Genomic DNA, 12886 nt, shown 5'->3' on the forward strand with positions numbered 1-12886 from the left:
AATATGGTATTTAAAGAACATTACAAAAACATATGGTCACATACTCCAGTTATCGTAATGTTATGATTATGTTGCAACATTCTGTGAATGCCTTGGAATAATATAAACAAATCATGGTGACTCCTTAATGTCACCTTGTTTATTTGACAGATCATGTAAACGTCACAATTCACCAGAACAATGAAATGTCTGAGCACACACAGGCACACACACACATTGGTTTGTTGTACTTGTTTGTTTTGGAGCATTCTGCATCAGTACTGTAAAGGCCAATGTTGTGATTACCAAATCATTCAAAATGCAGCCCCACATTTCAAGATTGTGCTATTTATTTCTGTTCTGATACTTAAAACAAATGTAAAAAAGATGCACCCCCCCCCAAACACACACACATAAAAACAAGTAATAAAACTGTAAAAAGGGCACAATCCATTCCAAGGCTGACAATGACACATACATTTTTATGAACATCATAAAATCATTTACAAATAACTGTACACCCCCAAGGTTCTGATGAACTAAGGCCACAGGGCATGTCATAACATGTCAAAGAAACCTGTCGAAAGTCAAATCTTCATTATTGTGAATGGCAAGAGCATAAAAATCTGAATAACTTTCATTCATCTTTTCATTCAATAAATATACTATAGATGGAACACATTTTAGAGTAAATGGTATAGTTATTTCAGATATTTTGTAGAAACGTAATGAGACATTTGTTAAGCGTCTTTTTGGCATGATAGACTCCCAGCTCCAGTGTTCCCTAAAACAGATATTTCCGACAGGTCGCCACCCCACATTTGCATTCCATACGCATGCGTTTTTTAGGAGAACCCGGGAGTCTCATCAAACTGAAATTGGAGTCCATCTTTGTGCTTTCTGCATCTACTGGATCAACTGAGGGGAAAGGGGGAAAGAAATCATGTTTATTTTCCAAATGTTATGCCATTCCTGAAAAAAACTATTCCTCCAACACATGACTCAGAGCAAATGCATCTTACAATGATTAGTAATATATATATATATATATATATATATATATATATATATATATATATATATATATATATATATATTAGTGGTGGGCCATTAACGGCGGTCGTTGATTTGATACTCTTATCGGGCGATATAAAAATTATCGCCGTTAATCTATGACTTTCAACTTGATAGTTTAGCTCGGCTGTATTCCTAACCAAATTGCACAGTAGGGGCGAGAACGAGTTTTTAAACCTGTGAATTACAAATCGTACGTGTTTTTACATGGATGCAGCCACGAAGTCGCCAGGTTTGCTTCATGGAAAATTCATTTTTAGGAACGTAAAGTGTTATTCGGCGCTATTTAAATATTTCTTTTTAACCATTAAAACTACCGAGGACCAAAATTGACTTTTGAAAATTACGTCCGTGAGGTTAAATGTACTAAATGTTGGCTTACATTTCAAATATCATGTTTAGCTGAATAAACATGTTATTTAATGTACAGTATGTAGGCTTACAAATTCATGTTTAACTGAATAAACCGTTGAACACGAGTAGCCTACATTTTATTGAGCATGTTTTTTTATTCTTCAAGTATCAAAGTAGAACAGCTTCCTCAAGCAGTCATTGATGCATTTTGGAAACAGGAGATGAGCCCCTGGTCTAATGCACCCTCTGTATTAAGAAACCCTATCTCAAAAACTGACTTTTAGTCATTACTTGGGTAGCATGCATTTGAGCCATTTTAATATAGATTAGATCAGTGAGATTAATCTAGATAAAAAATATATATATACAGGGGTGATAGTGGGAAAAATTCCTGAGCCTGAACTTTTTCTGAGCGGGGGGGATTAATTATTAGAATATTTAATAATTAATCTTTAAATTAATTAATAATAAATAAGTCAGGTAATCATTATAGTGAAATAAAAAACTATAAATAAAAAAGAAAATGCTGTAACCTAAAGAGGCTGTAACCTAAACAGGCATGATTAATTATTTATTCATTACTGTTAGTAAATTATAGGATACCAGACAACTCAAAGAAATTATGCAAATAAAGTTTAAATGAATTACAAGTTAGTTTTTATATATAAAATTTAATACATTTAATAAATATTTTGTGTTGGTTTATTAGGACATACATTTTGTGCTTTTGTTCATGTATTACACCTTACGCCGTAAAGCCTGGTTTATACTTTTACGAGCAAATACGAGCCTCTTGTAATTCCAGGACGAAACATGAGAGAACGTGAAGACGTTAAGATTGGGCGTTTTGAAAATAAACAACCATTAAATAATGTGATAAAAAGCGAATTATTTAGAGTATATAAATTAATATTTAACTTAATTATGTTTCTCGTGCTGGAAAATATTTAAATGGACCTTGAAAGTGCCGTACAAGTGCTTTAATTCCACCTTGTTTAGGTGTATGAACCCTGCAAACATGACTTTGTGGGTCGCGCTGAAGCGCGGCGCGCGCGCGAAGTTACAAAATTCAAGAGGTGCTGTCGCTGCGCGAGGCCCTCGCGCACGGGCGGAGCCCCAGCGATTACGTCATTTTCGCCGCGCGGACCCAGGCTTAAGCCTGGTTTATACTTTCGCGAGCGACCGTAGCGCGCGGCTCCGCCCACCTCGCGCGACCCTGCGTGAGCGGTGTAGGCGTTTATACTTTCGCGAACGTCGCTGCAGTGTTCTCCGAAACGATAGGTGGCGATAGGTGGCAGTGGAGAATAAAAAACCCCTGCAAAACCGGTGAAAGAACATTTTTACCTGACCAGAGACCGTATTCACGCTATTTTCCATGACAACGCTGGGCAGGGCCATCTTGGTTGACTTTGTGTTGGAACTTCCGGTGCTACGGATACGCTGATACCGATTACAAGCAAAACGACAAAAACACAACATGACTAGCATAATATGTTCAGTTAGAGCAGAGGTGGCCAACCCGTCAGAGACCAAGAGCCACAAGAGGGGGGATGGCGAGTGGGGGGGGTGTAAAATGGACACAAATTAAGTATTAAGTAAAAAAACAAGCACAAATTTCGATATAAACATAAGTCGTGATATGCTTCAGGACTTTGTCACGTTTGGAGCACACTACGAGCTCTGTTATGTACACAAACTGTTGTTTTCTAGGTAAAAAGTGGATAAACTCCGTTATCAACACTCGTTACAACGCCACTGACCTGCGCTCACTTTTAGGAAGAAAATAACAGTGTAAGTAGTTTTTAAACCTCCCTCAGTCGTGTGCGGTGCCTTTGCTGAACCTCGTATGTGGTTTATTCCAAACGTGTGACAGAAGAACCGCGTCTCACCAACGAGACTCCAATCACAATCACAATATCACAGATACTTCATACCGCTAGTCTCCAGTTTTCCACTACGCCGGTTTTAAAAGTATTAGCGGCTCGCTGGGCGTGTAAACAAACCGCGCAGCACGAAGATGTAGCAGTGCTTGACCAACTGTGTTACGAACACAGCTCGAAAAGATCTGAGTGTTGCGGGGCACCTTATAACTTATATCCACCGCCTTCCAAAGAAGAGGACCTGCGTCTAAGGCTGAAGGCGCTAAATTTAAAACATCCACCCAAACGTCCATACGTCTGCTCTTATCATTTTGTGGAGGGGAAACCCAACACCAGATCATCCTTATCCCGAGAAATGGCTCGGTTATAAAGCTCCGATGAAGCAAACGCGTTGGGTGCTTGTGAGGCTATCAGATAAGTAACTATTTTATCAGTGGCCACATCTTTTCCTTGCATTCATTTTGTAAATTTAAGTAATGAAGTAAACAAGTAAATAGACAAGAATGCCTATTTTATGAAAAAAAATCATTAAAATGTAGTAGTGTACACTAATGCAAAAATAGCTGACCGGAAGTTCTAACACAAAGGCGGAAGAAACACACACTTGAAAGTGGGCGTGGCGAAATACGGTGAATATATACACCAGGCATCAAACGTAAATATGGCTTTGCAGTGTTGTCCGAAACGATACGTTAACAAATACGAACCTCTCGTAATTCCAGGACGAAACATGAGAACGTGAAGACGTTAAGATTGGGCGGTTTAAAAATAAACAACAATTAAATAATGTGATAAAAAAGCTAATTATTTCGATTCATTTCGAGTATATGTATAAATATTTAACTTAATTAAGTTTAACGTGCTGGGAAATATTGAAATGGACCTTGAAAGTGACGTACAAGTGCTTTAATTCCACCTTGTAAAGGTGTATGAACCCGGCAAACATGACTTTGTCCATCGCGCTGAAGCGCCCTCGCGCACGGGCGGAGCCACAGCGATTACGTCATTTTTGCCGCGCGGACCCTCGCGCCGCTCGCGGCGCGTCAAATATAAACCAGGCTTTAAGGCGGCCAGGATGAACCAGATCGTCTGACCACCTATACCGGCTCAAAAGAAAACACTTATATTTCTGATAAAAATTTAACTTAATCAGAGTAAAGATAAAATACTGAATTTATCTTGTATCTACCTCTGAAGCTCTTCCGATGTCTGAAATACAGGTGGTCTACGGGTTACGACGTTGATCCGTCGTAAATCGATTTTCGGTGTAAATCGGAACATACGTACCTACTGTACGTAAATAACGTACTATACGCAGTTATCCTATCCTAAAGCTAGCCTTTTGGCCAATACCTTTATCCATAGCTGAGTTTAACTAATCCTGACGCCGCACACACCAAACACCAAGTTCCGTTTACGACGCAGAACCACTTAGGTCCAAACGAGGCTTTATACAGTAAATGGGAGTTGTGTAGTAACCACGAAAAATCGTAACTTGGGAACCTCGTAAAGATCATAATCATATTTCGGCCTCAAAACAGATAGCATGCGCGCGCGTGTGGTTTATCATTATGATTTGACGGATTTCTCACCCTTCTCTATATTAACGCTTCCGTGCTCACCGCATTCCCCGGCATTCAGTAAAAACCAAAATGAACCCATATTTTTGCCTTAAATGAAGACCGGACAGGTTGAATATCTCTTTCCTCCATGTGTTTTGAACCTTTTCCGCACATGAGTGTGTCCCAGAACATGCTGCATAAAGTCTCGCGTAATTTTGTAATTACGTAACGCGAGACTTCACCACGACTTAGAATCGATTTTGGGACATTTAAAATCGATTCTGAATCGTAGTAAATGAGAATCGATTTTTGATATATGAATCGATTTTTTGGCACACCTCTAATATATATATATATATATATATATATATATATGAAATGAAACATAAGACACGGTCATTGCTCATTGAGGGCGACGAGCCCACTTAAGCACATCTCATTTCAACAATGAATTTGTGCAGCATCCTTGATTAGGTACAGAATCCCCAAGAGGATATACATTACAACTTATTTTTAAATTTTTTTTACTAAGATTTTTATTTTACCGTTTTCCTGAAATCCTGAGATAATTAAGTCGTTATAACGAGAAAACAACAATTGTTTCCCCAAAATCACAACACAGGTCTCTACTCCCTCATTGTTGACAGAGCTTACTGATCACAGCATCACATATCTGTTCAACAAAGGACTGACACAAGCTGAAACAGCATTGTTCTTGGCCACAGTGTCCGAGTGTTGGCTAGGCTTCAGATTTATCGCCGCCTCACTGACCCTGATGCCGTGGTTAACTGTTGATTTCAGGAAAAGAACTAAGGTCATTATCTCAGGATTTTGGGAAAATGAAAAGTTGCAATGTACGTCCTCTTAAGGCTTCTGTAATTAGGAGATTGGCAACCAGCTCTTCCCAGATGAACCATAGTTTGCTCATTTTCTAAACCACCAGTCTAATCCCTAAGCCACAAACACAAAGTGAACTGAGGCCAACACATACCATGCATTTTGTAGTCAAAGGTCAGCTCCTCCCCTGACTTGATTGCGCGTGTGGCGAAGAAAGCAATGCGCGGCAATCTCTCGTCCAGGTTATCTATGAACACGTTATACACCTGCAGGTTTGGGTCACACTGCAGGAGAGAAGCAGAGACATCAAGAAACCAAATTCCCCTCTACTATTGTGGATGCATATAAAGACCCATAAAAGACAAACATGTTTGTTCTTTTAATAGCAATAAAATCATCTTTCATTATTCCATAACTCATACGATAAAAAGTTTCCTTTTCTATAATAAAGAAACTACCATATAATAACAGGGCATATTGTTCAGATACTATAAAAGCAGTACTCCTACAAAGAAAACCATAGTTAGATTATAAAGAACACAAAATAGCTACTTCTGTGGATAAAACTTACTCAGATTAAGTAACTGACATTAAAACAGTATAATCAGGAATACACTTACACTGTGATTGACAAAGTGGGATATGTTGCCGTAGTGAGCTGCATCCACCGTATACTCGTCGTCAACATAATCGAGGTCAAAGAGATAAGTGGCTCCTTCCCTGTCATAGACATGACCTCTCCTCTCTGCCTCCTCCGTTGTGATGATCTGAAACACAGAATTAGCCTGTTAAGATCTTTACTGGGAGAAACAAGCTCACTTTCCATCACCACCTGCAAGATCTTGCAGTCAAATGGTCTTAACGGTCACAAAGCGTTTAGGACACGCTTTGAAATAGCCAGGAAGGAACAAGCTATCAAAACATGTTACGAAGCATAATAACTGAAATTAATACCACACATAGATGTTAGGATGCGTTTAAGAAAAGCCAAGAAACATTACTACACAAAACACACATACATCCACAATGAGCCTAAAAGATGCTCTAAAATATATAGTTACCACCCTTTTCACACATACCTCTCCTACATACTCCATAACGAAAGTGTTCTTGCGAATGCGCTCCATGGTCCGGACCCCCCAGCCCCTGTCGTTGTCTGTCCTGAAGATGCACAGTGAGTACTGGATGCCCCTCTGCACCACTCTGTTGCGGCAGTCCAACCCACAGTTGCACCGCCTGTTGCACTCGTATATGGGCAGCCCGGGCCGGATGCGCACCTGCCCAGCGCTATTGTACGCAAATTTGTGCTGCGAAGCGCCGGCACAGCAGCCATCCACGGGGCTATCGAGACAGTCCACACAATCGCAGCCGACCGCCACCTCGTTAAGGGAGATCCCTTCACCCACCTTATAGTCATTGATGTAGGTAAAGTTCTTGGGTGGGCCTTCCAAATCTACCAGGTTCTCCACGAAGATGCGGCCCTTGTGAGATCCGAGGCTGTTGAGGTGGGTCTCCCATATTTTAAGGGTCTGTCTGAGCTTTGCACGCTGGACAAGGTAAGAGACGATAGCGTTGTCTAGTTTCTTGGGGATGCTCCTTTTCTTTAGCCGCAAGAGTTCTCGCATCATGTCCTCCCAGAAATGGCCGAGCAAGTCTGTGCACTTCAGATTTTTCCGTGGCTCCCATGTATTCATCGTCTCTGGATAGCCCTTCCATTTTACCAAATAGAACTCCTAGGTGTGAAACAGAGAATAGTGGACAAACTTGAATAATAATTATAACAACAAGTTATTTATAAAGCACCTTTACAGAGCCTAAGGTCGCTGCAACTCTGAATTCATAAGACTGCTTTGGATAAGAACTTGAGAACCATTAGGAAAAAGCTGATTGCAACCCCCACTCAAAAAACACATAACTCATAGCCTGCAAACCAAATTGTTATTCTTACCTGTTCTGCTTGTGTTTTCCCAACTTTGACGACCTCTCTTTTGTAGTTGCAAAGGTATTCCACGTCAAAGTCACATAAATTGTACTTGCTGATCCCCAGGTCTCTGCAGACAGCACCCTCTTCTCGGCAAAGGGTCTCCAGTTGGTTTAAAGTAGCAAGGCACGCTACTTCGCACTCTTAAAAGATAACAGACGGTTCGTATAAAATGTGTTTAATATGATACGTTAACCAATCCTTTAAAGCAGAGCTGCAGACCGGCACAACGTACACGAAGACAGTGAACATCTTCATAATTAATGTTAATGCAGTCTTCCACACAATGCCAAAGATTACTGGCTGCATGTCCAGTCTGTAGCTAACTAGCATCGCTACCTAGTGTCAAGCACATACTTATCGGCAAAAACAGCGGACTGGTACCAGTTAACTTTTTTTAAACAATGTTAAGTTAACCTTTTACTGAGGCAGTATTTTAACATCTAGCTAGGTAGCGTTAACTTTTAGCTGGGGTAACTTGTAAACTTTATTTTTAGCGACTAGGTAAGCTAGATGGTTAACTAACCACAATAGCTAATAGCTAAAATGTCACAACTTCTAGTCTTAGTTGAATGCTAGCGTTAGTTAATTTAAACATGGAAAGACGGGGGAAAACAATGTTACGAGATCGGATAGACGTTTATTTCTCTAGTTAGCTTGCTAGCTAATGCAGCCTTGTTTAAAATGAAGCAGGCCATCGATACAGCTAGTTGGCTAATTGCATTTTTAACTCGCTAACGACAAGCTGGCATGGTGGGCACGTTATCCAGCTAGCAAAGCAGCTTAGGGTACGTTAGATGTGCACACAAGTATATTGCAGTCTGTTGCTTTTGCTTTGAATAACGTGAAAACAATCCGGCGACAGTAACTTTTGACGGACTACGACCGTTTGAGATCCCCGCTTGGGCCTACCGGCCTGATGCTGCTGGGACCCCCTAACAACAGAATAACTACAAATAAGTTGGCGGTGGCTGCAACGTCAAAACAAAGGCTTATGTAACTTTTTCGAGTCAAAGACGAATCCTAGATTACGTTATACATTTTCAAACAGCAAGAGTTTGACGGTCGGAATATTATATGTAAAGCACTGCTTCAGATTGTTTATTTAAAAAAAACAGTTTCGTACCTTTCAAATTTTCCGCCATCTTCTTAGTGCCGCCAAAATTGTGATGTTGAAAGATCGAGCGGTGATTGGTTCAAGTGGCGTGAGAGTGACACATGACGGAGCCAATAGAAACTGCCTATATGGTAACGATAGTTTTCAACGGAAGCTTTGAGTATGGCTGAAGATAGGTAAGACTGAAGTTTTTAATTTTCGTTATTTTTAAAGCTTATAAATCTTGTTTTCCTGGTATCTAAGCTTAACTAATGCAAATGTGATTTTCATTATAAATTGCGGTTTATTCACATGTTTTCATATTCTGAAACATGTTGAAAACAAATAAATTCTTTGAAATGTGTTTCTTCAGGTTAGTCTTCTACCCGTGTACCTTGTAGATCAATTTAATTATCTATATAGAAGGTGGCAGTAGAACTACAATTTCACTGTTTAAAAATGCTCAATATACCCTTATATGTTATAGCTTAATCTTGTTGAATTGCTAGTTACAGAATAACTCGTGCGTTTATTATGTCTGTTTGCGGTAGTGTAAATATTTCTAGCCCATTGTTTAGTAGTAGTATCATCAATAAAATAAAAATAGTATAAAATAACAACCCACGTAAAACAAATATATTTAATATACATGCCAAACACGCTTGTATGGAAACTTCGAGTATCCAAGGAGGAAGTATATTTTGTTATTTTTGTGTACGATGCACAAAGCTTTTAATTTGAAAAATTAGTAATTGCGTACACTACATTTTATATGGAGGTAAGGTAACTTGGCAACGAGTGGCTCTCCATCGTTCCGTGTCAAAGTTAGCTAGCTGGCTAGGAAAGTTAAAAGGTGAGTGTAGTTTGTGAATATCTCAGGATGTATTACTATGTTATTACTATCTTATTACTGTATTATTTCAAAACAATGCAATCCATCGAGCCCGAAACGATGCGATCAGGAGGGTAGCTAGCTGAGGAATGACTTCATGTCGTCTGCAGAATGAAAGTGAACTAGCTAGCACCTGAGCTAGCTGGCCAGCTCACCTAAAAGCCGTTGATTCGCTTTGGTCTGTCTGCTGTGTTAGCAAGCTAATGTTGTTTTTTATACTTCTTCGTTGCAGAACTGAAAGGGACAATAATGCCGTCCACTGTGTGTGGGCTTCGGGCACCGACTCTCATTTTGATTTTTTATCAGGTGGTGCGGTATGCAAACGCAAATAAGGTAGGGTAGCAGTTACAGTTATCTAGCTAGCCATTTCTAGATGTTTATCTCCTGTCGTATGTGTCGCTTCAACCTTGTCCTTGATTTTACTGGATATATTAAAATTGAAGTAAATTATAGTTGACACACGATTATTTACTAACCTACTGTTCACTAACTGTCCCAGAGTTTTGAAGATGTGCGTTGCAAATGCATCTGTCCTCCATACCGAAACATTAGTGGGCATATCTACAACAAGAATGCATCCCAAAAGGACTGGTGAGTTTCATTTAATTTAAACTCAAATTACTCGCACAATTCAAACACCAATGAGGATGAGACCAGGAGTCACACACATGTAGGTGTGTGTGAAAAGCTTGTGCTGATTTTGTGTTTGCAGTAACTGTCTACATGTAGTGGAGCCCATGCCAGTGCCTGGTCATGATGTGGAGGCTTATTGTCTGCTCTGTGAGTGCAAATATGAGGAACGTAGCAGCAATACAATCAAGGTATTTTGTTCTTCGAAATCTTACATTCGTGATAAGAGTCCTGGCTTATGCCTTGTGTCTTACTCTACTCAGTTGTGCATGCATTCTCCGCTTGCTTTGATGATTTCCTAAATGGACATTACTATGTTGGCAGAGTTAATGGATATTAACAAGTATAATCCCCAGTGGAATCTTTGAAATTGATGCAGCTATTTAAGTAAAAAGCAACATACCCACTAAAATGCTGACTTAGGGTGTTCTTTGTATTCTTAATTGTAGTCCACAGATGGCCTTAGAACTATTGTCACTTTGTTTTCTGAGGTTTTTATTCACTCTTCCTTCTTTAATGTTTTATTTTTCCTGTTTTTCCAGGTGACTATAATCATCTACCTCTCTGTGGTTGGTTCTCTTCTCCTGTACATGCTGTTCTTACTCTTGGTGGACCCACTGATCCGAAGGCAGGACCCATATATGCAGCCCCTGCAGAATGAGGATGACTCTGAGGTACATGCACCAGTCAACTAAATTGACATGGGTGCAGTTCACCACCAAATGTGTGATTATGATCATATTGACAAAAGGGAACTGGTCCTAGATTGGCTCTATCTTCCTTGCTAAATCATGATGACGTCTAGCTTTGTATGATGTATATGTACCTATGGAAGCTTTGGACAAGGCTAAGGAATAAATGGTCATTGCGGTTATAGGCTGTCCTCACTACCAGAAGTCATTTTTCATTCCTGCGTCATTTTTTATTTTGTCACCAGGCACATTTTTATTCTCATCTGGTGTGACTGCAGGTCTAGACTTTTTTATTCTGATTTTATTTGCTCTCTGTCTCCCTCTACAGGATGTGAGGCCTCAAACAAGCAGCACTGCGGCCAGAGGGAACACAGTGCTAGAGCGAGTGGAGGGGGCTCAGCAGCGCTGGAAGAAGCAGGTTCAGGAGCAGCGCAAAACCGTGTTTGATCGCCACAAGCTGCTTAGCTAAGCACTCACCCAGAGGGAGGCTGGTATGCAGAGGGACTTTTATTATTTATTATTATATTTCAGATTTTATTTGTTCAGCGCCGACATATCTTGCTCTTGCAAACTTAATGAGGCTGTGTGTATAGCATCTTGTTTAATTTAATAACTGCACCATTACAGGACTGTCAGGCATTTATAATTGGTGCTGAAATTATTACATTTGTTTTAATACCCAAGGGTTTGCTTCTTATGGCTGCCGTGCTTTGAAATGTAAGCTATATTGCAATGAAAAGAGGACTGTTGAACAAAATGGTGGCATTTTGTGGAACACACCAACTTTGACTTTCTTATATTTCACTTTTAAGAATGTAAACAATGTTTGGATTTAGCAGAGAGAAGATTAGTGCAGTGGTGAGTGTAGGATTTATCAGATATATTTGCTTCATCTCTTACTGTTCAGTTGTCTTTTATGCATTATTAATACTTGAAGTCAAAACTCCTCAGGTCATCTGCATTCTAAATTTACTAAGATGTATTAGGTTCTTTTTTTAAATTACATTAGGGAGCAGCATTGGTCACCAAGTACACACCAAAATATTATTAATGCACGAGTCGTATTCTCTATCAGAAAACAGAATTGACCATTTCATAAGTTAATAGATGAGATATAGTAATCATAGCCCCTCTGCCTGAATTGTACTCTCAATCACACAAACCTTAGATTATTTGCACTTCTATTGCCATGTGCTCTGCATTAAAGTTGTAATGCTAGTGTTGTACCTCAACGCTGAACTGAATTTTGTTGAATTTTATTGAATGCATTTTTGTTGGTCTTGTTTTGTTAAGGCAAAGCCGAGAGTGGACTGGCTTTACTTGTGTAATATTTTACTTGCACTAAGAAATAAAATGCAACACTATGAATCTGTGGTGTGTGATGTGATACATACAGAGCCATGAAAAGTGGGCTACTGGAACAGATACGAGGTGCTCATATACAAGAGAGAATAGCGGAATACTGAGGGCAGTCATGGCCTGGCGGTTAGGGAACTGGTCTTGTGACCGGAGGGTCGTGGGTTCGATCCCCAGACCTGAGGCCATGACTGAGGTGCCCCTGAGCAAGGCACCTAACCCTCAATTGCTCACTTGTATAAAAATGAGATAAAAAATGTAAGTCGCTCTGGATAAGGGCATCTGCCAAATGTCATAAATGTAAATGCTACATGAGCAAGTGTGAGGGTATATGCAGAGGATATGGGGACAATGGATGCTTCCTAACCAAACCTGTAGACTAGTAGCTCTTCCAACATCTATAAGCTGCTACTACTACTGTCACAACAAGTTGCAACATGAATTGTATGGATACCATCTGTGGAATGGAGCAACTAACTCTCAGCCACCTCTTTTACATGGGTGACCTCAAGCTGTATGCAATCCATCTCACAAGGATATACCGCAGTGATCA

General features: G+C 39.8%; 2 protein-coding genes across 3 annotated transcripts; one reads left to right on the forward strand and one right to left on the reverse strand.

The window, feature by feature from the left end:
• Positions 1–744: 744 nt before the first annotated feature.
• suv39h1b (SUV39H1 histone lysine methyltransferase b) lies at positions 745–8929 on the reverse strand. Its single transcript, XM_077003844.1, has 6 exons — positions 8794–8929; positions 7635–7810; positions 6766–7419; positions 6307–6453; positions 5841–5970; positions 745–897 (listed from the first exon to the last, which is right to left on the reverse strand). Exons 1-6 carry the CDS (start codon positions 8810–8812, stop codon positions 764–766), a joined length of 1260 nt encoding a protein of 419 aa, XP_076859959.1. The 5' UTR covers positions 8813–8929; the 3' UTR covers positions 745–763.
• Positions 8841–12345, forward strand: tmem9 (transmembrane protein 9). 2 transcript variants are annotated; one of them, XM_077003846.1, is made up of 6 exons: positions 8841–8960; positions 9888–9988; positions 10155–10246; positions 10368–10476; positions 10828–10959; positions 11306–12345. In XM_077003846.1, exons 2-6 carry the CDS (start codon positions 9905–9907, stop codon positions 11444–11446), a joined length of 558 nt encoding a protein of 185 aa, XP_076859961.1. In that variant the 5' UTR covers positions 8841–8960; positions 9888–9904; the 3' UTR covers positions 11447–12345. The 2 variants fall into 2 exon arrangements, with proteins under 2 accessions (XP_076859961.1, XP_076859960.1); XM_077003845.1 differs by lacking the exon at positions 8841–8960 and adding an exon at positions 9501–9616.
• The last annotated feature ends 541 nt before the right edge of the window (positions 12346–12886 follow it).

The sequence above is a fragment of the Brachyhypopomus gauderio genome, chromosome 4, assembly GCF_052324685.1.
Source record: "Brachyhypopomus gauderio isolate BG-103 chromosome 4, BGAUD_0.2, whole genome shotgun sequence".
NCBI classification, from domain to species: Eukaryota; Metazoa; Chordata; class Actinopteri; order Gymnotiformes; family Hypopomidae; genus Brachyhypopomus; species Brachyhypopomus gauderio.